This window comes from Pungitius pungitius, chromosome 5 (assembly GCF_949316345.1).
Source record: "Pungitius pungitius chromosome 5, fPunPun2.1, whole genome shotgun sequence".
In the NCBI taxonomy this organism is placed as follows: Eukaryota; Metazoa; Chordata; class Actinopteri; order Perciformes; family Gasterosteidae; genus Pungitius; species Pungitius pungitius.
Window position 1 is genome coordinate 14,032,715 of NC_084904.1, and position 26,279 is coordinate 14,058,993.

The 26,279-nt window shown below is 44.4% G+C and overlaps 1 protein-coding gene across 4 annotated transcripts; it reads left to right on the forward strand.

The window, feature by feature from the left end:
* The first annotated feature begins 161 nt into the window (after nt 1-161).
* On the forward strand, nt 162-25,992 carry slf1 (SMC5-SMC6 complex localization factor 1). Of its 4 annotated transcripts, none has more exons than XM_037483361.2 (18): nt 162-378; nt 765-876; nt 3,058-3,136; nt 3,241-3,466; nt 3,562-3,715; nt 3,927-4,055; nt 4,185-4,250; nt 4,747-4,893; nt 5,058-5,227; nt 5,349-5,483; nt 5,734-5,887; nt 6,027-6,195; nt 6,468-6,613; nt 7,308-7,417; nt 10,659-10,723; nt 14,479-14,571; nt 15,657-15,839; nt 25,019-25,992. In XM_037483361.2, exons 2-18 carry the CDS (start codon nt 766-768, stop codon nt 25,507-25,509), a joined length of 2,628 nt encoding a protein of 875 aa, XP_037339258.2. In that variant the 5' UTR covers nt 162-378; nt 765; the 3' UTR covers nt 25,510-25,992. The 4 variants fall into 4 exon arrangements, with proteins under 4 accessions (XP_037339258.2, XP_037339259.2, XP_062418362.1 ...); XM_037483362.2 differs by having other exon boundaries at nt 10,662-10,723; XM_062562378.1 differs by lacking the exons at nt 162-378; nt 765-876 and adding an exon at nt 2,080-2,515.
* The last annotated feature ends 287 nt before the right edge of the window (nt 25,993-26,279 follow it).

The following is a 26,279-nucleotide window of genomic DNA, read 5'->3' on the forward strand; positions in this document are numbered from 1 at the left end:
CATTTGCCCAAACACAGATTTGATTGACCACATATATATTGTCATAAAGTGTTACGTTTCTTAGTTGTAATATTTAGCCGTTTTAAGGCTTCTAATTGGTTCAAACTCATACCACCGTATAAATAATCACCCATCTGTAAATGAGTGAGCTGTACCGTGAACTTGCGAATGCGTGATGGTTGGGCGGTGAATTTGCCTCAGGGTTTCTTACATGGCACTTTCATTTACAGTTTCGAGTCGGGTTGCAGTTGATAAATCATCTTTGGAAGAAGCGGCCAATCGCTGATACAAACCTCCGCTTATCGACACTGGATGTTGTGGTCGAGGTTCTGGCGCGCCAGTGTATACTGGGAGGGATCATCAGTGGAATGAGGAGAGGTAGCTAACGTCAACACTGCTTAAACAACTGCACTCTGTTTACCGCTGAATCTGATGCTTTTTGGGGGGTATTTTAGTCAGCACACGTGTAGGTAACAAAACTATCCAACACATACCATCCAAGAGAAAGTTATAATACACCCATATTATTTTGTTTGTGTGCAAGCAACTGTCTAAGTGCATTTAACTGGTAAGTGATGCCCTACATACCAACATGTGTCACAATGTTCATGCAGCATAAGCAACCCCCAAACCTGTTGTTCCAAAAGCGCTCACTAAATATCCACTAGTTCAACGAGAATTGCAGCCTTAATGTTTCCAGTCAATCTGATGTAGGTTACATGTGAGAGAGCCTCATTGGTTCCCGTCTTCATTCTCGTCCTCAGGATGGCAAACTGCATGCAGGTTTTCCAGATCTCTGGAATCAAGACCCGGGATAAGAAGAGGGTTTTGGTCCAGATCATCCAAAAGCTGGGTGGAAAATACGTTGGCGGCTCAGTGAGTTTTGCATAACTTTGGCCAAGGCCAAGTTTGCTAAAATGCTTTCAACTTGTAATTCATTTTTCTATTTTACAGAGGGGTCTAATTTACAGGTGAAACTTCAGGTGAAAAATTAGAATATTGTGCAAACTTATATCAAATAAAGGCTTGAAATATCTTACTTTGCTTGTAATGAGTCTAGATAAAATATATTAGTTTCACCTTTTAAGTTGAATTACTGAAATAAATGAACTTTTGCACGATGTTCTAATTTTTCGAGTTTCACCTGTATAAGTGAAACCAATTTTCCTGTCAACGACTCGTTTAACCACAATCCCTCCTCGACAGGAGAGCTGAACTGCGCAGGGAGTGGTGGTTTGACATGAACATGAATAGAAAGTTGACTCTAGCTTATCAGACGTGTTATTAAGATTAGCTTAATACTTCCTTTACAACTTGTTTTACAGTTGTGTGTAATAAAGGTAACTACTTATGAGTTATTAAATAGTTTAATCCATAATATGTATGTAAGGTATACAACATTTCAAATAAATATATATTAGGGCTGTCAAAAATAGCGCGTTAACGACGTTAATTAGTTGTTTGTTGTTAATTACGTCAATTTTTTTAACACATGCTAGTGCTAGCGGTTTTCCTTGCAGCGCCAGTCTCATCTTTTTCCGTTCTAATTGCCGCTCGACTTCAAGGTGTAACTTTTATTATTGTTTGGTGGGAATCGGGGGAAATTCGGGAGAAAGGTCGGTCCGGGAGATTTTCGGGAGGGGCTTTGAAATTTGGGAGTCTCCCGGAAATATCGGGAGGGTTGACATGTCTGGTCATCGCAGCCCTGGACCATCAGGAGCACAAACTCGTTTTGCCGACCGCAACAGAGTGGGATAAACTGCAGAGGCTTGAGACCCTTCTAGAGCCGTGCAGGGAAATCAGTCTGTAACGTATCAAATAACATTGATTTGATTATTTTCTGGAATGAATTAAACCAAGTCAAATATCAATAACATGTATTTATGTAAAAAATTATAATGATGATAATAATAATAATTATGTATCTGTGTCCTGTTATTTATCTTTGGTATGCATTTCAGAAAGAAAAATGGTTAGGATTAAGGTGTAATTGCAAATAGTGATTAATCCACTGAAAATTCTGATTAAAAAAAATTTCATCATTTGACAGCCCTTATATATATATATATATATATATATATATATTAGGGCCGGGACTTTAGCGTATTAATTAATTACACAAAAAATAACACATTTTTTACGCATTTTTACACTTATTTTTTGCACCGCGGAACGTTTCTCACTGGATGAGTTTCGGAGGACCGATTATACTGGAGCACCAACTAGCGTTCATGACTTCAGACAACAACAAACCACAGTGAACATGAACGAAGAAGCTGACGAGACTGTGCCGGGTGGCCCCGTGAATGGGAAATCTTATTATAAAAAACACACGGATGGAAGCGTCGATAAGAGCATGGTTGTGTGCAAGCTACCCAACAAGGAATTCACATCGAGCCTCAAGTATCACCTCAACGCAAAACAATTAGCAGCTAGCGTGGACGTTAGCCCCTCTCCGGGTACAAGGACCCACACCCAACCCACACTGCACCAGATGACTGGTTTAAGGACCAGGGTAACTAAGAAAAAATAACTAATGTTCTGAATGTACTTGAAAGTATTGGTCTACTTAAAAAAATAGTTTACATAGGTCTACTTACCTATAGGCTACCTGAATTTCTGAAAGTACTATATTTCTAAATATGCTATTGCTACACTGAAATTGGTTGAACAAAAAAAAATCCATGTGAAAAAAATGACTTCTCAGTGTTCTCAGGTAAAATATTTGTATGTAACCCTAACCCTAATTACAAAGCCTCTAATTAATTAGATTTATATTTTTAATTGAGTCCCGGCCCTAATATATATATATATATTATAATTTCCCCTTCTCCATAGTGGTGTAAATCCTGACATTTTTGTGTTTTTTCTCACAGCTGAGATTGGGCGACAGTTTGATGTTGTTATTAAGTCATTTATGTCGTAATGATCACACCGCGTAGCCCCGCCTACAGGAATAGCTTTAATCTATTCAATTATTAAAAACTAGGTCTTGTCGTCTGCCGATGATTGTTTCCTGTTACATGTCGTCAGACTGATTCCGTGCTAATCTTATAGGTCTATCAGCATTCCTCCACCCATCTCATAATCCCTCAGGTTTTGTCCAGCGAGAAGTTTTTGGCCGCCTGTGCTGCAGGTCAGTCACTAAATATTAATGATACGGAAAAATGGATCAAAACTGCTTTTCTAAATAAACTTCTAAAAAAACCTTCACTTCACAAATCCCTGTTTTCCTCCTAGGAAAGTGGGTTGTGACTCCACAATATGTGCTGGACAGTTTTAAGCATGGATCCTGGCTCTCGGAGGGGCCCTATGAAATTGCCATTACCACAGGTGCCGCGTCTCCCGTCTACCCTGCCAGGCATTGGAGGGAGAAGGTGGCCAGCGGGAGGGTCACCGGCGCCTTTCAGGGCTGGAGGGTTCTCCTGGTGGTCCAGGAGCCCACCCGCAGAGCCATGTTCAAACGGTAAGGTGTCACGCAAACTTTATCTCAACAAAGCTAGTATGAATAACATTTTGCAGAGTGGGATACTGGATCAGCTCTACTTTGATGTTTCCCAGGCTGCTAAAAGCAGGTCGGGCCAAAGTTTACCACTGCCCTCCTCCCACTCACGCCTCTGTCACTCATGTCATGGCTAAACCCGTCACCGAGGACTCAAAATCCCACAATGCTCCTTGCTACCCCGTAAGCCACATTGTCCAGCACCTCTTTGGGGTAAGTCAGACTAATTTATGGACAATATCCTCCTAATTTATTATCTGTCTTCATTGTGTTATTGTCATTTCAATTTACCATTTCCTTTTGTTATTTAAATGTTGTCCTATTTGCATTGAGTTCTTAAGTCTATTTGAGTTTGAATTGGTTAATCACAATTTTAAATGAAAGCGTTGTTTCAATATAAGTATCCCTTTTTTTTATTTGGCAGAGCAATTGTGTGGATATGAAGTTCAACATAACCAATGACGAGTCAGCGGAGACAACAAAGGACAGTTTTGTTGATGTGGACTTTTCCAAGCTGGAGACAGAACTCCGGGACTATGTCATCAGACAGGATGTACGTGTTTGTGTGTGAAGTTAATTTTCAGAGAAGCTTTTAGTCTGTTTACATTCTGCCCGCCTAAATTACCTTTTGTCCCAAGTGCCGCTTGTATTCTACACCTTTTAATGGGGTCTTTCGCTTTAGGCCCGGCCGAGACTCTGCCTCCTTGAGTTTCTTGGTTACCATGATCCACACCGGCTACAGCCCCAGGTAGACAAGCGCACACACCACCCGCCTCCCCCAACTTTGATCACCGCCATACATTTCTAAAATAACTGTTTCATCAAGAAGATCAGGTCATTCAATTTCCTTTATATCATACATTTCAATGGAAAGTGACATCGAGAGCAAGGGCGAGTCATACCCAGGTCACCAATTTAACCACCACTGTCAGCTGATGTGAGAGTTTTGATTGGCAGGCCTATTACTGATACTTTCCACTGTCCTGACCACACATTACCCAGGTGGATCTCTATTCGATTGCTATTAGAAGTGCTCATGTGTTTCCGTTCTGTAGTTTCTGAATCCGTATTGTTTGCCATTAACAGACAGTCCAGAGACCTGCAGGATCTTTTGATGCTCATTTGCTCCCTATTTCTATTACCCTTCTGCCCTCCTGCATCTGCCGTCTGTCTCCTTGAATGCAATGTTTTCTCCCTTTTCCATGTACCTCTTATCTTTTATCATTGTTCTTTTATCCGTCCAGGGTACTGCAACGGACTTTAGCAATGTTGGTAGTATGATAGAGTGTGGGCTCTTCACTGAAGCCTTGGACTCAATCAAAAGTACCATCTTCCCAGGCCTGCTTCCCCCAGCGTCATACCTGGTGTCCCTTTTAGAATACGCACAGCAGGTAGGGCCAGAATTACCAAATTCCTCCCTGCTGCTGCACACGTCTCAGGGGAAGCTTTTCTAGCCGCCTTTTTTATTACTGTCTTTGGACTAAAATGCAGTTTGACACTTTATTCAATATTTAAATACTCAAAACACTCAATCTGTCCGTTCATTATTTCACAGGGTAATGCCACATCTGCCTTCTTGAGGAATTTCCAGCAGGTCATGCACAACCTTCTTGTCACCAACCCTCCCTGGCTGCCTCCCAGCACAGTGAAAAAATATTTGGCCCAGGTGTTGCAGTGTCCTCGGTGTAAAATGGGCCTGTGGCCTTTTCTAGAGACGGCCATCAGGTAAAGGCCATACACAATTATTTTGTTTGCATTTTAGATATTGGGAAACATATGATAATACTAATTGTTGAAAATGTATTACAATTATTTTCTCACACATTCTTTTGCTGTTTTCCTTTAGTTACTGCCTGTCTAGTGATGTCACTTGCCATCCGCTCCCTGGACCGGCCCTGCCAACACTGTTACATTTTCATAGTGACCTTCTGGCATTTTTCCTCAAGCTCTTCCAAGGGGAACTCCACTCTGTCACCAGCGGGTAACTTTCATGTATTCCGTGTGGGAGATGGGGCAAGGTTTTTCCTCACATCTGTTCACCGACTAAGCTCTAAATCCTTCCTACATGGACACAGCTGTGGAGGGGTTTCCCATTATTTTTAACATTTAGGAACATGGCTGGAATGTGTAATATATTTCAGTTTGAACTTGCCTTTATGTATTTAATAGCATCCAATGGAACAGTGTAGCTTTTCCTTAGTCACCCTCGCCTTCTTCATCTTTCTCCTCAGAGACTTTGTGCTGCATGAGGCGACAGGAGTCTCTCAGGCTTCAGCAACAGGGTCTTTGCTGTATGGAACCTTCTGGACAGTGTGGGAGCGCTCCACGCTGTTGTCCCGAGCTGTCAAACAACTAATCCAGCTCTTGGTGCAGGCCGTGAATGAGGTAAATACTGGGTAACTCATCATTTCGGCGCGTTACACCGCCCTAGATAATTTACCATTTGGATCACATTTGTGATCGGACCGGAAAACACAGTCACTCCTACTCTAAAGGCTTGCTAACAGGTTTATCTTCTCTGAAGGAGCACGCTGAGAGGGACGAGAAGCAGAAGCTGCATTTGGCTGAAACACTGCTGGACCTCCTGTCTGTGTTGGTGGAGTTCTGGTGTCAGCAGCACTTCAAGCTAAACCAGAACCTGGTGGAAAAGGGCCTCAAAGACCTAGCAGAGCACTTTGCTGTCACCAGCCAGGGTAACGAATCCAAATAGAAATGTTTCACCTCCATACATGTACTTTTTGTATTTCATGTTGTCTGTATGTGACCGATTTATGACGGGCAAATGTTACAAATGATGTACCAGAGAATAGAATGTGCATGAAATACAATCACAATATTTAGGACAAAGTTTACCGTTACATATTCAGATTTTTTTTTTACACTGCACTATTTTGACATCTTTGCTTTCTCTTGCAATCTACCCAGTTTTCACTGACTGGTTTCTGATGTCTCTTCCCTCCTGCAGATGTATCTCCAGAGGTTCTGGCAGAGCTTGTTGTCAGGATCCGCTCAACTAGACTTAAGTTGATGATAGCAGATGCCATATTTAGGAGTCTTTGCTGCAGAAGTGGAATCACAGTTGGAGATGAACCCCTCTCTTTTAAGAAAATGGTTTGTGTGTTTGTCTGTTTGCTTTTTGTTCCTCACCTTCCTTTCCATTAACCATTCACCGAAAACGTCATTCGTCCTGAAAATAGTTTGTCATTTAAAGCCTTTGAATTCATTTTGTGGCATGCATCTCTTACTTTTGTAAATCCTGCTAGTCATGTGCTGCTTAGTTTAGTAAGTCATGAAGACATTGAGTGACATCTTGGAAAATGTTGTTTGAATAGTTTGGTTAGCAGGCATTTTCAGTTCATGTACCGTAAATAAACATTTCTGTATGTGAGATGTATTACAATTCTGATAAAACTTCACACACATGCTTACACACACACACACACAGCAACTAACAGGAATAAATAAAACATAATTAAATAATATAAAAAGAATTAAAACAGAGTTAAGTTAATATGCCGGTTTTAATTATTTTGATTTCTTTTGCTCTCCAGTTACAATAAAAATGAATAAAAAAAGGAGTTCTTCACTAGTTAACATTGTATTGTGAATCTGATGTTGTATTTAACACCTCTCTCACAGACAATCATTAGGCTGATGTTAACTACCCATTGCATTACCTTGCAGTAGAACAGCTGGCTTTCTCACTCACGGTTGATGTCTTTGTGCCTCCTCAATCCGATGAAGACGCACTAACATCCACTTGCAGTGTAAAGGCACCGTCTAACTTTGTGTGTGTCTCCGACAGGTGCTGTCCTACATGCCTGCTCTGGAAAAGTTAGCTCAGAGACCCTCTGGTGCTTGCCTCAGGACCAAAACCACCTGCCACAGCTGGACCAGCCAGGGCACCAGATACAGGTCAGATACACACAGCTGTCCATCTACCACTGTTTATCTCTCAGGGCACATTTTCATCAGAGCCTAAGGCTGAACATTGAAGACAAGGAAGATATACAGTACATGCAGAGGACAGGGCTGCACAAGGACCTGTAGATTAGTCTAGATTGGACTGTATGTGATTTCTCATCCCACCACCAAATCCATGGAAAATGTACTTTCACAGGTCATTGTGGGATTTTAAATAGTCTATTGCTCTTAATTATAACTAAATCACTGAGTGTTTGTATGTTCCCAATTGCTTAACCTTTTTAATAACGAATCCAATTAAATACTACTATACTTTGCTGTTTTGTTTCCCCCAAAGGTCTCTTTTAAACTTTTAAATTAGCCGCATCTGTCTTTTATTTCTTTCTGGATCTTTCTATTTGGGCTGCGTGCGTGCGTGTGTAAGTGTGTGTGTGTGTGTGTAAAATAGCAAAACTAGTTAACCAGCCAGTCTACTTTGCATCCATCGTCAGGTTTCCACTCATACATTCAAACGCAGAAATGGTACGGGCCCGATGAGCAAAATGTGAGTTAAAAGGAACAAAGGAACACCTGGAGAGAGGATGAAAGTGTGTGTGTGTGTGTTTTTGTGGGTTAGGGGTGAGAAGCAGAGATGCATGAATGGAGGGACTGAGGGAAAGCTAGAGAGGGACAAATGGAGGTCAGACAGAGCGTGAGGAGTTGGCATGTGATGGGTCATGCCCAGGTCTGATCCTATCAGTGTGTGCTGGCTGAAAGGAGGGGTGCATAGGGAGGTTATACCCTCTCATCTCTAACACACACACACACACCCACAGAGCTGAGTCTGATTTGGACAGGAAGCTGACAGATAGACAGACCAGGAAATCCCATCAGGCCTTTGTGTCTTCCCTTACGACCACCAGAGCTCAGCCTTCGCTCCCCTTTTTCACCTCTCTTGATCTACACTCGCATACAGAGTCCCTCTCTCAATGCCAACACACTCTCCATACTCGGTATCAGACATCTGCTGCTTCACCAGCAGGTAGCCGGCCTGGGGAAGGGGAAGAGCCACAAGGGAGCAAGTTCATGGGAAGGCTACTGGTTCATGCGTTGATCCGTTTTAGCCTTCCCTCCATCCCGGCTTTCTACTCGTTCTGCTCTCTCCTTTCCCCACTGTTTCAGCGATTTAGTTAGTTTTGACACGAACATGAGAGGAACTGAATGAAACAAGAAATGCAATCTGTGCGTGTGAGATAAAGAAATGCCAAAGGGCATGTAAAACCATTTGACCCTGAAAGAAAAGAATGAAATCAAAATGACAAAGCCTGTGATGAATCAAGAACAGAAACCAAAAAGAAAATCTTGTTTGTTCATTTTTCATGCTTGAATGTATATTATACATAATTTCAGGGATGTTGACAGTCATAATCAATTAACACATCGTCCTCAGTTTCTTAGCATTTACAATGCTATATGTTGATTTATGTTGAATAAAATTAAAGTACTCAACTATATTTTTTGTCAAAACATTTCAGTAATTCATGGTCCTTAACAGGATAAGAATTAAAAGCAAAATTTTTACCGAAGCGGATCTTAAATAATACAAATGTGACTGCTGTGTTCCATCACTTCAAACTGTGGAAGACAAAACAAAAAATCCCAGTGAGATGTTTGGTATTGGATTCATCAAAAGAGCAGGATATAAAGGTCATAAAGGTTGAGAGGAGCCACATGACCCGCTTTATCTCTCATTTCTGACTGTTACAACGCATTAGGCTGTGGTTACTGTGACTTGAAGCGTGTGTGTGTGTGTGCGTGTGTGTGATGGCGAGTGTGCCTCTTCTGCACCAACAAACCGACAGGCTGGCATCGGAGCACACGTCCAAGCCATACCGAGCCGACAGACCGACTATTTAGGTGGCTGTTTGACTTCCCTGCTGTCAGCGAGGCAGTGAGTGCCTTTAACAGAAGGGAAGCTGAAATTAAACTTGGTTTTTCTTTTGTCCTGCTGGCTTAACTAAAGCTCTACATTGTACTGCTGTTATTATTATTTGTTTACCTTCTTCTCTTCTGAGCAGACCTGCGTGTATTCATTATCAGCTGGACTCAAGAAAAGCCTGTAACTACTCTGGGACTTTTTTTTTTTTTTTGGTGAAATGCTAGCAAGTGCAAAATGTATTGCATAGATTTCTCTGGCATTCAACGTGCACTTCCCCATTACTTCCAGTATTTCTCACAAGTTTCTGGAGACTCTGCCTCCAAGGGCTGTTGCGGCCCCGGGCCCAGAATTGATTGCTGGGCCACTGACAGCATGCTGGCGTCCTAAAGGAGACCATGAGGGAGGGAAAGATTGGGGCGTGTATAAGCCAAGTACTGTCAACCTCCACTGCTGCCAGCCTGCATGTGGACAGGGGACACTCGGGTGAAGTGGTTTGACCTAAGAAGTGGCACGCCTTTATACCAGGCACTCGTACGGACTCTCTCTCTCTCACACAAAGACACACACACACACAGAAAGAGAGCTCGTCTCATCTCTTCTCAGTCTTGTCCCTGCTAATAACAGGCATCGTGACGGGACGTGTTTCCCCCCTCACTGCTGGGAGCTCCTTCCTGGCTACCGAACAAGCCAATTACCGAGGAACAAGCCTCTTCCCGGTAACGCGGATGGCACTCCGCTTCAATGCAGCGCACACACACACACGCACACACACACGCACGGACGCAGACACCCCAGACACCTGTCAGACTTCATGCAGGCAGATCTTCCGTACCCGCTCACAGGACTAGTGACAGCCCACAGCTATTAGCACGCCACTACTTTGAAGAGGCTTCACTTTCTTTTACTAGTTATTCCTCCTAATGTGCTTGCTCACATTGAATTCTCTGTCTCTGCGTTTGAGGCGTTAAGTGGGAGGAAAAGTGCTTTGGAGATGGGGAATGGAGGATCGGGCGTGTGAAGTGTGTGTGTGTGTGTGTGTGTGTGTGTGTGTGTGTGTGTGTGTGTGTGGGGCCAACGCAGAAGGGGTTTGACAGATATTGTCAGGTTTCATATGAAATGATGCGACGCCCAGAGGGATTCATTTGCTAATGGCCCTTTTCGCAGCGCAGTAATGCCCTATTCCCCTTCCTTGTTCCTCTAGGTCTCCGCGCTGCCTCATGCTGGTCAGTCGATGACACTTTGGAAATGTTGACGTAAATGCACATGCATGCTTATTTTTTTCGTAAACCCTCTGACCATGTGCTTTCTTTCCAGCAGTGCTCAGAGCTCTTTGGTGAATGGGAACATCCCCAGAGGTTTGAACAGAGTCAACGCAGCAGGTACGGCGCACACATGCATACATGCATGCATACATACATACATAAACCCCTGCTGCTCGACTTTTAATGGTCATCAGTAAAGAAGCACATGATAGCTCATGTCATCACTTTCAGTCTAATGAAGAGCACATAATGTATGGCCCAGAGTGATTGATCTGCATCGGACCACGCTTCCATCCAGGCATCGCGGCTGCATCATTTGCATGCATGTTCAGGGTGGAGCTCGGTTTAAGTCACGCCTCCTCCTCCACTTGTTCTATTTGAATTGAAATTCAACACGCAGCCTTTTTTTTGTTTTGATTTTTTTTCCCTCATGTCTTATTCACCTTTTTAAAGAAGACAGAAATAATGGCTCCCCCATACAATAGCACATATTAGTACTCACAATGCGCCTCAGATCTGGATTTTAGGGATATTATATGCAGCAATTAGGGTCGGCCACAGATGCACTGGTGGAACTTCCTGCAATTAGAGGCATTGCACTCTGTGTGAACTTTTGAAGGTGTCAGAGCTCATATCTCCCCACCTTCACCTGATCAGAAAGGCCCCGTGCCGGTGCAAAGGAGGGAGTGGGGGGAGGGCCGAGGAGACTCAAGGCTGTTGGCATGTGTTGTTTTTCCACTACGTGATCTCTATACCGATGCGGTCGGCATTAATTTTTGATGAACCATCGGCACAGCACCCTCCCCTCTCGCCCTCTTATCCCATCCCATCCCCTCCCACTCTCTCTCTATCTCTGGCTTTTTTTCAGCCACGTCTGTAAGCTTGCTTTCTTATATGCTGCACTTCTTTACTTTAGAGCATCTGTCTCGCATCCTGGAACCTCAGTATCTTTGTCAAAGTAGCTGAGCGGGGTTGAGGGATTTGGGACAAACTTTTTTTTCCACTTCCTTCCTCTCCTTCTGGAGGCTCTGTTGGGATTTTATTCTAAATCAGTCTGAATATACTGTATGGTATTGTCTAGCAAGAACTGCTGCATGTATTATACAAATCAACATTCACACAACATTGTTCAAAAGCTACTTTTCTGGGAATGTGAAGGCACTTTTGATTACCAGCATTAATAATTAACTGTAAAAGGTTGCTTCTTTACAAAGTGTAGTCTCTGTATTTCTATGTTCAACAAAGTCAGGACATACCCTGCTATAACTTCTGAAAAAGTTACAGGAGCAAAATGATTCTAACACATGTTAGTAGATGGAGTTTGGTGACTGTATGTATTTTTAGTGTCTAATCATCCCGAAGAGTACTGTAACAAAACTATTTAACTCATTTTAGACAGTAGGGTTATCCTGAGTGGCATTTTGCAAGTGGAACAAAAACTACTTCTGTGCATATTGGGTCCTGAAAATCTCCTCATTGATGTTGATTTAAGTTTTTTTCTAACCAGAGATTTTCTAGTGAATATTGATTTACATATGAACCTCTTCAGTTCTGCACATCTTTATGCTTTGAAAAACAAATGTAAAGATGAACGAAGCATTTGTTAAGCCGCAGTGGATTTGATACTATTTTTCCAAACAGATGCTCAGTTTGTCGTATTACTTCCTGTTGGCACACTAGGGCTCCATTGCTAGTTTTTACTTATTAATTGGAGATAATTCATAATAAAATCTTTGTCAATGTAACGTAAAATGATGATCCCTTATGTTAGTGTCGCTAAATTTTGGGGGGGGGGATAACATGTTGCTCTTAGACAGCAGTGTCCAAATTGCTTTTAAGGTATCAAAAACTACCACTGAATATCTTTTTATAGCACATTCCTCACAAATTGTTACCGTCTTTCAGCAGTATTTTTGGTCCAGGGTTCATTGGGCCAAGAGACGCGCCCACTAGAGAAGTGCAGGAAGCACACTGAGGGATATAAGGAGCAACACATGCATTTCACTTTTCTATTAAAGTGTGAAACAGGGGATTTACAGAAAAGGACAGGCAGATTTATCCTTTCCGTGCTTGTAAATGCTGAGCATGCAATTACCCCTATAATAGCAGCGTTGTGTCCAAATTGGAGCCATTACAGTGATTTAACAGTGCATGGATTGGCCCTGGCATTTGCGAGGATGTGTACACACGGCTTGTACCGGAATGGGTGTTTTATCACTGTGCTTTGGAACGTGCTAATAGCAGAGCAGCACATGTAGAACACGGACGTGTCCCAATGGAGAGCGTATTCATCAGGGAATGAAATTCGGACTAAATCTAAAAAAAACAGCTGATGAAGCAGACTGACAACTTCTCTAAATCTAAAATCAAAATCGTCCACCAAGATTTACATTTTGAGATGGTCACTTTTATTGTTTCTATTGTACCTTCAAATGAACATTATGTGCATTCTGATGTCTCATTTTCACACAACAAGCCTTTTTGCAGTGACATAGTTGCAGAATAAAAATCAGAACAGCCCTTATTTGACTGATTTCAGTCATTTGTTCTTTCTTGAGTTGCGTATCAATATTAGATCGACACGATCTGGCCTCTGAACAGCATTATTCAACCACACTTTCAAAAGGATCATTTGGTAAAATATTCCCAAAAACAATTAGTAGGGAAATAATACTTTTCTCTCTGGAGGTTTCTGATCTGGACATAATCTCTCAACTCCTTTCTGTTGGGGAACATAAATGGCGTCTTTTATTGGATAGTAAGTCCTCCCATTTTCCTGTTTTTTCCCCTGTCTCCACTCTTCAACCTCTTTGCTAACCGTGGATGACATTTAACGCGTCTTCCTCATCCTCAAAGACACCTCCTGGAAGAAAGGAATTTCCCCCCCCATATGCTTTGAAATGCTTGAAACCCTTTCACTCCCTTCTTCACTGCTTCTTTCTGCCCCAGTCTGTGCGCACTGGAGTGGAGCCCCGGTACAGGCGAGGCGTCCTGGGGAGGTGCTAGTAAAGCATTTATTATGTGCTTTTCAGCCGTGTATTATACTGGCGAGCACAGAGCCACTCATGCTTGGCCTTTAACGTCCCTCTGAAGTTCAGCCATACATGAAAAGAGGCGGCTGTGGCCCTCTAATGTATTCCTGGTTTAATATTATAAAAGTTAGGGACAATTGAAAATGAAGGGAAATAAAGGAAAAGGAGGAGGGGGGAATTCTGTTTGAAAATGTAAATAGAATCCGTGATTAGTTTTTATTCTTTTCTTTTTTTTCTTTTCATGCCCATTCACTAGTAGTTTACTGATTTAATAATATCACGTTGTGACACTGGCGATGACCAGCGGAGCTTTTGAACCCTGGGTCCGTGAAGAATCCTTTTTGGAGGCTTTGTGCGTGGGCTTTCTACCGTAACTTCCTCTCGAGCATCAATGTAGGGACGAGCGGACAGGAAGCAGCACCACATTCTCGCAAGTGCATTCATTTACTCGCCGAATGCCCGGGTAGTAACTTTGTTGGGCTCAGGGCGTCTGTGTGTCTCTGACTGTAAAAGAGGGAAAAGAGCAAGTCAAATTAATCTGACCATCTTTTTTTGGGGGGGGGGGGGTTCTCCACCTTGAAAGATCTCCCCCTTCCTCATCACTCTTCTTAATCGCGTTCCCGTCGTACTTTCTGAGGTCACGTTTTTGTCTGCTGGCGTTTTGGGAAATTTTGGGCGCATTTTATTGGTGTGTTCACCAAATGGAGCGGGACAATGGGCAGGGCATCCCGGCACGCCCTAATTTTGGATTGATCTCATCTATTCCGCCTTTTTTGTGTGTGTGTGTGTGTGTGTGTGTGTGTGTGTGTGTGTGTGTGTGTGTGTGTGTTCCGGTCGAAGGAGAGACCCTCCTCCACAGAGCTTGCAAGAGGAACCAAGTGGAAACGGTGCTTCAGATCCTGTCGCTTCCTGGGACGGACGTCAACGTTAAAGGTAGGATTTCTCCGCTCGCCCCTTTGCTCTGAATGCTCTGTCTCACCGGCATCCGACTCAACTCCCACTCTTTGCTATCGGGTTTCGGAGAGCGATTAACATTGGTGGGGCGGGGGGGGGGGCGGGGGGTGAAGAAATAGGAGTGTTTATGCGTCATCAGTGAGGGTAACCTTTAGCTAAAATGTAAAGGGTGTGTCTAGACAGATCTGGATGGGTTTGCCGGCTCAAATGTATAGCTTTGTGTGACTTTGCTAAGTGGACTGAATGCCTTATGATATTTCAAAGAGACTTTCTTTTGTTCCTTTAGGTCAAATATAATGACTTCCCTTCCTTTTATGGAAATGCTTCAACGATTTCTCTGATTGTTGTGATGGCCTTTTTAATAACGGCATGAAAATGGTCTTGCATCCTGGTAGGGGCTTATGCAGGAGGCGGTATCTGAACTATCAGAACTATTTGCCAAGCGGTGAAATTATCGCTGCCTCGTCGGCTTTGTCTCCCTGAACGAGGCCGAGTGAACTAAGGGGCAACTTTGCTTATCAGATAAAACGGATACATGTTGTGATTATTTCCAAATGATCTTTTTTTTAGAATATGTCTATCCATGAATGCTTTAAGGTTTGGAATGAACACTGTTAATCAGTAGGAGCTCAAGTGTTTTACTGTTTCCTAGAAATGTTAATATTCCTAAGGTACATAGGGGGTGATTTGTATTTGCAGCCTTATTTCAGCCACAGGAATGTATTTTGCCCCAAGGCAAATGAAAAGAACAAGCTTACTCATTTAAAAAAGTCAAATCATCAGTTAGGCCTGCTAGTTACTTGCTGCGCGTCGTTAGCTCTGAGAGCTAACCAACAACTTAGCCCCATTCATGACAAAAGACTTTTTCATAATGACACTCGTCATATTTCAAATGGTCGAGTCTATTGAACTGCTTGTACCAAACATCATCTTCCATGAAATTCTTGACAGAAAGCAAAGTTTTATTTGACAAAAGCTCTTTACATTGAATATTTAAGCTTTTAACTACCAATGCTTCAAGCTATAATAATAAACGGTTATGTGCTTGTTCTTTGACCATACAGACCACGCAGGCTGGACCCCTTTGCACGAAGCCTGTAACCATGGCAGCACTGCGTGCGTGGAGGCGTTGCTACGTCACCGCCCCGCCCCTGTGCTAAATAACCAGGTGGGTGGAGTCAGCCCACTTCACGACGCTGTGCTAAACGGACACATGGACATTGCCAAAATGCTGCTGGAGCATGCAGGTGAGTGAATTTCACAAATACACCCAGAGTCAGTGCTATAGAGTCATCCGATATAAAGAACAACAAAGGAATCGGCTTTATAAGACATTATTTAAAAAGATTTACTCCAATTTTATATTGTTGTTATTGAAATAATAAATGAATGTTACGATGATACCAGGTAATACTAATCTTGAAAGTGCTTACTAAGGGGCACCTGTGTGTATTTACTAATGCTTTTAATTTGGCTCCCCCAATCACCATAGGACAATTTCATGTTAGTTAAAACTGACACTGACGTCAGTGTTGGTGCTTTATTTCGTCTCCATCATTACTCGGGCAGGTTCAATTATAAATTGCCACTCCAACTGCATGCTACATGTATATATTTCCTAATGGGGTGCGATACACTCAAGTGTTTTTGTAAGTCTTCATGCAATCCATCTTCCCTGAAGCGATTCATTAAACCAAATGGTTCCCGTCACTTTGATGGAATCATATAATGTTAGAATAAAACACCTTTTACTTGTGCAGCCAGTTGGCTGCCAAGAGAGCTAATCTGTGGAATTAGCCATTTAGCTAATGATGTACTGCATAAGTGGGTTGCATGTCACTGCTGCTGTGGCCAAGACAAGCTTTCAATTTAATAAAGCCAACACGGAGGCTTACTGACGGATTGAATGCTGCTTTCGACCTTATTAGGAGGGCCGGTTTTATCTCGAGCGGATTCCTGGTAGAGCGAGGGACCTGTTGATGGAGGGGCTTTTGATGTTCCACATCAAGCCTCACTTTGTTCATTACATAGATGATGTTAAGCCTTTGAGAGCAGTTGTATTATTTTTTTTGTGGGGCTTTAGAAGGGACTTCACCAATTCTGAAAAAAGACGTATGTCATGAGGTTTAATTCAACTTGGGCCTGGACACTGCAATTTCTCATGAAGAAAGCATGCGTTTGAGTTAGAAGGACATTGTCTATTTACCTGCGTAAATCGGGAGGGTTGAAGTGAGCGTGATGGGCGTCGCAGCTCAGTAGAGGATGGCTTCACTGGCTGCGTGCTGCAGGGGGCAGAGGGACTGTGTTGTCTTGAACAAGTCTCTCATGGAACACTCTACCTGTGCCTCTGCTCACCTCTCACTTTGACTAATTACAGTTAATTTGGCTTTGCTTTCCCATTACCGCGTGTACATATTCTCTCCTCAAAAACCCCCAAATTAGACTGGGATTGTTTAGGACACAAGAGAGCACTCCCGTTTAGTTTTTCTCTCCTCCTACAAGAGGAAGGGGCAATTAAAAGAGGTCAGAAGAACATGCGGCTATCTGTAAAAATGAGAAGATAAAGCGAGAGTGCCTGTGTGTCGGCAGCAAGCGGCCGGCCTGCTGTCCAGGCCACGTCTCTGAGGGTTGGTCGAGCAGGAAACGGGAATGAGAGCCCTCCCAATGTCAAACACCTGCAGGCTCGTGCATTACACTTCCTTTTCTCACGCTCTCTCTGCACTCTTTGCTATTTTCTCACACCTGGATGGCGGGTTGTCTGCAACGGAGGTCTGGTGAGGAGGTGGTCCTCTTGACTTCAGGATACACTGTCTCTCTTGGTCTCTTATCTGTGATCTCCATCTGGTTGCCATAGACACCATCTTCTTTTTTTGTCTTTAAGTCCTAGTTGGTGAGTCTTGGAAGTTTTGGCTTTGGGGCTTAACTTGGTCAGTTACGGCAAGCATCTTAATGCTAACCTAAGAAGGAGTTATGTCCATTTTTTCAAAATGTTGTCCAGGGAGACGCGCTGCTACGTTTCCATGGAAGGAAATCAGGCTAGTAGGCCAGATGCATTTCCATTCGTCTCTGTCCTTATTTATTATATTCCTTTTTTTTTTATTCTGCCTGGTGCGCGCTACATCTCCTGAAACTATATTTTGCACTGAGGCATTGCATTCGCCCCGTTGTTTCCAAAACCTAGCTGCCAAGGTTCTGGTAGGCCAAAGAGGGCAACACTGACACTGGCACACCAACAAAGCCTTTATTTGGGAGTGATCTCACCCCTTTGTGAGCCTGTCTGCTGGGAGGCCTGGGCTCTTTTTCAGGGGTGAATTGCAGGGGGGGGGGGGGGGGGTATATCCCACCCTAACCCCCTCCACCTCAGTACCTCCAGGCTTATAGAGCTGGCAAGGAAAGGATGCCATGGCTGAGGGCAAGGCTGACTCTGCTCTCCTCCTCCTTCCATTGCCCAAGGCTGCCCCATATGACCCCCTCTCTCTCTCTGTGTGTGTGTGTGTGTGTGTGTGTGTGTGTGTGTGTGTGTGTGTGTGTGTGTGTGTGTGTGTGTGTGTGTGTGTGTGTGTGTGTGTGTGTGTGTGTGTGTGTGTGTGTGTGTGTGTGTGTGTGTGTGTGTGTGTGTGTGTGTGTGTGTACAGAAGTGTATTTTTGGTGTATGTGAATGAATGCACAAATATTTTCTTGAAACTCCAATCCTTTAATGAGCGTATGCTGGTGTGTGTGTGTTAGAGAGAGAGTGTGAGAGTCAACGCTTCCCTGTGCCCCTTCCTCAGCTGGAAGGAGTGTTTTAAATTTTGCAGGGTGGCCAGGGCAGCCGGTACCCCTGATTGGAATGGAAAATGACCCGGAGCCTTTAGCTGTGCAGTTCAGACCTGGCACACACACCGAAACACACACACACACACACACACACACACACACACACACACACACACTAGAGGCGTGTCAGTTAGCAAAGGGGGTGGAGAAATGAAGAAAAGAGCCTTTAAGCTGTCACCACTCGGCCCTGTGACCGTAATCGCTGATGGCATCCTCTCAATACAGCCCACCGTGTTAGTAAGCACAGCAAGTCCACCTCGACTGGTAAACACACACACTCATTTAGATGCTTGGAGGGGAAAGAGTATATATACCTTATTTTTTTTCTTATTCTGCTCAAGTCAAGTTCAGAGAAGCCGAAGAGGGTCGCAATTCGACTTCCTTTACATTTTCCCCTTTAGATGTTTTGTACCACACACACACACACGGCCCGGGTTGATGCACGGCATCCAGCGGTCCCAGCAGATCTTAATGTGAACGAGTGTTTCTGGAGCAGAAAGATGTCATTTGCTCAGTGGTACGGGAAAGGCACGGTCCCCATGGACCGCCGGAGACAGTTTGTCTATCTCTGTCACAGATACACACACACACACACACACACACACGTTAACACACACAGGTAGAGCTTTAGACGCACTGTCAACACGGTAAAGAGAGTTCATTCCGCTCAGTACTTATTTCCCTGTGGGTCGTGAACCGGGAACAACGAAGGAGGCCCCGTAGCATCAGAGGCTGCGTTCGGGGCCCTCGGCTTCGCTCAGGTGTGTCGATGTCTCAACTGCTGCTTTCTCCAGGCTGTGTTTCAAGGGCTTCCCTCGCTGGGGATCTTTAGAATAGATTGTGCTTCTTTCTCCGCTCTTCCTGCCTCTCTCTCTAACGCCGTCTACCCCCCCCCTCAGACTTTCTTTCTCTGTTTTTGCGGGTGGTTGAACAAGATTAGGTCTCCCAGGTCGATCCTCAACACGCTCCAAGAGGAGGGAGAGGATACTTTTCAGATGAGGCCTGTGTTTTACAGACGATGCCCGTTAAACTAAAGGAGACAAAAGGCTCCTCCATCCGCAGAGCCAAGTTACCTGTCTTTAATTCACTTCTTTTGTCATTGAAATAAAACAAGCAGCACGGTCACAAGGCCGAGAGGTTTTTATGTTGTTGGTCATGACGCGCTTTCTGTGAGTCGGCACTTTGTCCTTGAACTCCACCCCGCGTACGCTGCAGTGGTAGGACTCCCCCAGTAGCAGTTTGCGTGCGCTTGCTTCAGTCATTCCTTCAATAAGACGCTGAAGCCTGAAGCGTTGTTCGTTTAGTTTTGCGTGGCAATAAGAACGCTGCGTACCGGGGGGAGCAGCACATTCAACCAGAATGTTAAGTGAGTCGGAGATTCCGAAGTTTAACTGTGCCAACACGATGTCAAACGTAAAGGATTTTTAAGAAACTTGAACAGAATTGAGTTGTTTTTGCAGTCAAATTTGACAATACTGTTAATGTGAGTAAAGCCAAGGCTTGTTGAAGGGATTGCTATGATTGACTCCGCTGGCTATTTGTCACAGTGATCCTGTTTTAACTGCTCATTGATGACTTGCTGCTTGGCTCAGGCCTATTAGACTCATCAAAAACCTCTTGATGCAACGCACAGTGATTGATGGCAGACAGCGGGGCTGCCTCAGTAGACCGTTTATTCATTTTTTACTTTAACTCTTTTTTAGATCAAGTTGTTAACTATTTGAGGCATTTGTTTTAATAAAAAGTGAAATCTTTTGAAGTCCAATGTAATAGCACAGTGAAGAGCAATATTGGTTATTGATTGGCCGCAACTTTGAGGGCTTGGATCTCAACGCCTTCTCTCCTCCGACCGCCGTACTAAAGCACAAGCGTTCAGGGGCTCACGCCCAATGGCCCCGAGGGAGTAAAGACGTGACGACTCTTTACTCAAACCCAACCAGCGGGAGAGGAAGAAATCGCTTTACCAGCAGCTGTAAATGCATCTGTTCTCTATCAACACATCCTGTATTCATGGACAAAGCGGCAGCATTGAATGCATAGTTTTCCGCTTGAAGTACTTGGTGTTGTAGTGAAACACTTTGCGTCTGTGTTTGTGTGGAAAACGTGACAGGTTAAAGTCAGAATGATATTTGCCCTTATGCAATTTCCAAACTCACAGGTCTACTGATGATTTAATCAACACGGCTACTTTGGTGTTTTCTAATGACACTATAAATAGGCTACCACTTACCAGTATCCACTTGCTGCACATCTTACTGACTGACCGAGTGTAAGGTGAGGGGGGGGTGATTGATTCTCATAAAATGTCTGTTTTGCTTCTCAACCAGCACCTCTTGTGCGCCTGCCTTTGCATAATGTGTGTTTAAGTAGAGGGAAAACATGTCGTAGTTGTTGTCATACAAGTAGAACCCACTGGGTTAAATGTGTCATTAATGTGTTCATTCGACCTCCATCTAACCTCTAGTTCTGATCTTTCAGGCCACTTCATTTAAAATGAGGTTGTGTGCGTTGCATCATAGGAGAGCGTTTACATGAGGATTCAGTGCATGACATATTAGTAGAGCTAACAGTGGATGGCAGTGATTATCCTTTACTGATTGACACGCTGATTATTTAAGATGCTAATCGCTCATTGCTGATCAGCATACAGTAAAGAATCTTAACACGACTCACTAGTGATGGAGTGGCTGGGGCTTACCTGAAGCTGCCTCCTGTCCTCATCCAACCTCGCCCCTTCTGAAACTGTGCCTCACCAGGGACACGTTAATCAGACACAACCTGCTAAGATGGCGCTCACCTGTGACTGAGAAGTCAGAGCCCTGTCACTGGCTGTAATGTCGGCTCAATCCAGAACCAAATGTAGCTGCACGACTGCTTCATCAGATGCAGCCTCCCCAGGCTTCTCCATCCTCTGAATATCAAAGGTAGAAAGGAGGAGAAATGTATCACTGAGCATTCACAAAGCATATTTTCACATGTCTGGCTGTTCTTTTTATTTTTTTCCCCCCTGCATCTGATGCCTCTCCGCTGGCTGCTTCACGTGGTTCGGCCTTGTTGTTTTTGCGGTGGTTTCTAGTCACTAGCTAGCTGCTCCCCGTGGATATGTGAGGCCGGGCCCCTGGCTGCAGTTCACACACTCCTCCTGCCTCCCTTTTTCAGGCAGCATGGGGAGAAAGAAAGAAAGAAAGAGAGGATGTTTACCATGCTGTGGAGCGGCTTGCTCCCCAGCTTGTCTGCCTCAGCCACAGCATCAGACCAGAGAGAGAGAGAGAGAGAGAGCTACATAGGGGGAGGGAGCACTGCATCTTTCTTTCCCTCCCCTCCCACCCTCTATTTGCGCCAATTTTCCCTTCCTCCACTCCCGCTTTTATATTTCTTGTCTTCGCCTGCCCTCTAAAGGCCAAAGGGCTTTGCGCTCCGTGTGTGTGTGTGTGTGTGTGTGTGTCAGCCAGACTGCATCTGGCTGGTGCATCAGGCCGTCGCTGATGCTCGGCATGCGAATTTCCTCCTTCTGCTGAAGCTTCGGCGCAGAGGTTTAGCGGGGCATTTTCCCATCCGTGTGTGTGTACACACACACACACACACACACACACACACACACACATATAAAGAATGGTGTAATTATCCTGTGTTCCCATGTAATCCCCCAGGTGCTGTACTTATCTCTGCTGCAGCATATCTTACACCGAGCGCCAATACCTGGATGCACTTCAGTCACTGTCCCTGCACCCAAACCATTCCCCCGGCCCCTGGTCTCATAACTGTGTGTATATTAGCATTATGAACACAACGTAATGCTATTTGTTTGTCTATATAACTAAGCAGTGGCAATGATCGTTGATGTCTGCATCAAGTGCAGTTTTAGGGCATTACAGCGTGGTTTTCACTTCTGGACGCATGGAGCCGTGCAGCCAGCCATCTCAGGGGGAAAAGCAAACCAACACAAGCGGATGCTTGATGGAAATAAAAGGGAGAAAGTCAGGGAGGTAAATATGCAAATCTGACGAACACGCCGACACACACGTTAGGCAGACAGATCTACAATCAAACGCGTACAGTACCGGCTTTCAGGCGAGCCGAGCCCAGGGCCGCGCTGCAGCCCCCCCCCCCCCCCAATGTCATCATCCTGGTTGGAGCTCGTCAGCCGGGTTTCACACACTGTCGTAGGGGGGATGCTGTGCAAAAGTGCACTCCACAATCTTGAATTTCTTTCTCTAACGCTGTGTGTGTGTGTGTGTGTGTGTGTGTGTGTGTGTGTGTGTGTCTGAGACACGTCAGAGGTACAGTAGTATGTGGGATTGGATATAAAAGCACTGAAGCACAATGCTGATGTTTTATTTCTGCAGGAGTTTTGTTGAGAGTTCTATAGTCGATTTTTAATATTCACAAGAGCAGAGTCTGTGGCTCACTCAGTGTATTTGAAAAAGATATATATATAATATATATATTTAAAAGATTTCTACTGTCTACTGACAATACAGCTGTTATTGTGAATCTGACTTGTGGTGTTGCTTTATCTGGAACGTTACATCTACATTTTCTGCAATAAGCTATTTTCTCATGAATGAACAACACATTGAGTTCCATCTCACTTGATGTTTTGAATTCATGCATTTCAAAAGAAAAGGAGGGAAAGTTCTTTATCTGTGTATGTGTTCTCTTATACATCAGTTTAAAAGTTCCTGTATTGTGCCAGTTAAACAAAAGAACAACTGTTTCAACATTGGAGGAGGATGCATGTTAATAAGGGGGATTTTCTCCACTTAGGTTTAAGACTGCACAGGATGCTGGGGATCGTATCCCAGACTTAAAGACCCCTTGCAGAGCTGAGCCCTAATGGTCCTTCCAAAGAAAGGCGCGTGATAAATTGTAGAGGAAGACGGCCTCGATCCCTGGAGCATCCCATCTCGTTTGGAGCTCATCTGGAAATGGACAAAGATCTATGCGTTTCCCGGGAGACACGATGTTGCGTTTCCATGTGCGCGGGGCACTATGGAGGCTTTTTGACTGCACATCGTGGACGTGGACGTGAAGCTGGCTGCTATGTGTCACGCCTCACATGTTACAACCTTTCCTGCTGCATGAGCGCAATAGCGAGGACAGCTTGTTATAGAAACCCACTGTGAACAACCTCCCCCTCACCCCCCCCCCCCCCCCCCCCCCCGCCTTTCTCTCGTGGCCACTTTGATCAAATCTGTGCTCTTACGTTCTTGACTGCTGCCCCCGATGCCTGACCCCTGCATTTGAAATTTCCCCGCTTATGTAAAAGTTTATGTAGATTAATGCCACAATTTATGCAGATTGAGTTTTTGCCACTCAGGCTTGAAGCACTAAAAGGTAGACGAGCGCTGACCTTCCCCGCTAACAGCTACGTGAGCTCACCGATTATCTCGTAACCGCTACACAGTGTTAGTTCAGTGGCAGACAGAGAGATGGAGAGCAACTTCACACTTCATATTGTTCCATTTTGAACTTGTTTCAACAGTGTCATTTAAAACAAGGTTGTTGTTTTTTGTTCTTCAAAATTGCATTTTGAAGGTTAATCTAGTTTGACGTAGGCACGCACACACACACACACACTCGCAAACGATTGGCCACTTCTTTAAAATATAATGCTTTGGCCCCATAATGTCTGTCAGACAGAACCAACGAGCAGCTTTGGTGTGTCCAACGGGCCTCCACAGGGCAGCGGACCCGTATGTGGCGGCCGGGGGTTGAGCAGTCGAGTGGCATCACGAGCAGTTTGCCATAGAAATGGATCCGTGTAAAAGCAAACAAAGGGCTCACACCTGACTCGGCCCGCTTCACGCAGGCAAAGTGCGACACTAGGAAACTGAACAGATAAAGTAAAAGGGGATGGTAAAAAATCATGAAAAAATGGTTTTAACTTTTCTTCCATTTCTATCGCATGACTTAACATTGATTTGCCTCAATGGACTTTTGTTATTAATCAATATTATAGAACTTCATTGAAAGCATTTGTAGAACATTTAGCCCTTTTTTGATGTCTCAGTAAAGGTGTGTTGTGAGTTACCCCTAGTAGCTCTCTGTGTTGCTGAGGATAGACTTGAGCATTACGGCATTACATTAACAAAAGGCTAACTGGAAAGCAAAGATAACGCCAGGCCATTTGCACGCTTAACAAAGTAAGAGCAACGTAGAGCTACAGCTGTATTCACAATCAATTAGCGGGACTTTATTTCCTAATACGGACTCTTCAGGTGATGCAACTCAAAACAGCAGCACATCCTTCTCTGCTTTCGAGGTAAATTTAAATGAGGGGGTCAAAGATGATTTAATAGTGTTTGCATTTAGATTTTGTGTTTTTGTCATGGTTTGTGCGTGTGAAGGCGACATGCAGTTACTTGTCTTAACGAACTCGCTCATTGTACATGTTGACAGTGTTCAGCGCTATCTGGGAAACTGCGGTTCTCGAAAGAAATACTTCCCTGTTAAAAAGTATTTACAAGCAAACATTTGCAGTCTGTCCGTGCCATGCCTGAGATGTTTTCAAGAGAAATAAATGTAGTGGGACTAACTTTTCTAGCTATTTGAGACGTGAAAGTCACAAGTCAGCAAATCTGATCCCTCACACCTCTGCCCCCTCCAGGCTCCGCTATCCTGCAGCAGAATGATGGAGAGGAGCGGAACGCACTTTACCTGGTCTCAACATGTCAGAGGGAGGAGCTCCTCCGCAGCGCCCGTTTGGGGGATTCGGCCCTGAGGAGCGACTGCAGCGAGGTGTTGAACCTGCCCCTCCTGGAGGCCGGATCCTCTCTGCTGGCCCACATCATTTTCTCCTACCAGCAAGAGAGGGGCCTCAGGGGCCTCGCGCAGCCCAGCGACAAGTCCCACAGCCTGGGCCACATGCTGCTCGGAGCACTGGGGACCCACTCCCACCAAACAGTGACTGTGGGCTGGACCGACCAGCGGGCGGTGAGGCTGGTGGAGGACGCAGAGACGTTGCTGGAGCTGGGCAGAGGGAGTTACCTGGGCCAGATGTCTCTGGCGGTGAGAGAGTGCAAAGGGGAGAACACGCTGTTCCTGATGGAGATACTGGAGGAGCTTAGGTCTCGGGGGAAGGGATGCACGAGCGGCTGATTTGTGACACTGGATCAAGGGACACACTTTGAGTTAAATCAGAGGGTGCATATTCAAAATAATGTTCAGGTATATCGCCATACAATTCTCTGAGGCCTTAATATGTTTACACAGACAACAAATCCTCTGGCCTCCACCCATCTTCCCAATGGGGTAAATGAGTAATCGTGCCGTATCTTCATTTTGACAGAGTACCTTGTAGCTGCACCATTGTTTGGATGTACAGCACCAGTCAAACGTTTGGACTCACTTTCTAGGTCAATGTAATGAAGGAGTGAGAAACTTTTCACTGGTGCTGCCTTTCACTAACTTCTTTTATTTATGTTGTTAATAGTGAAGTTATGTTTTTATGGCAACACAGTAATTTCTATTTAGACTGTTACTACCTCAAGTTATTGTTTTGTACGGCTACTTTTCCTAATGTTGACGATAATGTTTGTCACGTTTTGTTTATTTATAATAAAATAAATTAAAGTAACCCCACTCGTACATTCCATGCCAAGTTGTTAAAATATTCTGATGTTAAGAGCGGTCAGTGTTACGCCAATAAATCCGGGGGTAAATAGCTACTGCGGTCTGAAGCTGAAAGGCGCTCTAACAAATTGCCCCCCCACGTGAGGCCGCTCACGAGTGAAAGACCAGTTCTGGCAGCAGTCCTCCTGCTCCGAGACACTTGAGGCGCAGATGAGCACTCGGGGTCTCCGACAAACAGCCAGCTTGTTGGGGCGGGTCCAGTGTGGAGCAACAGAGGTGAGGTGGGCGACCCACAT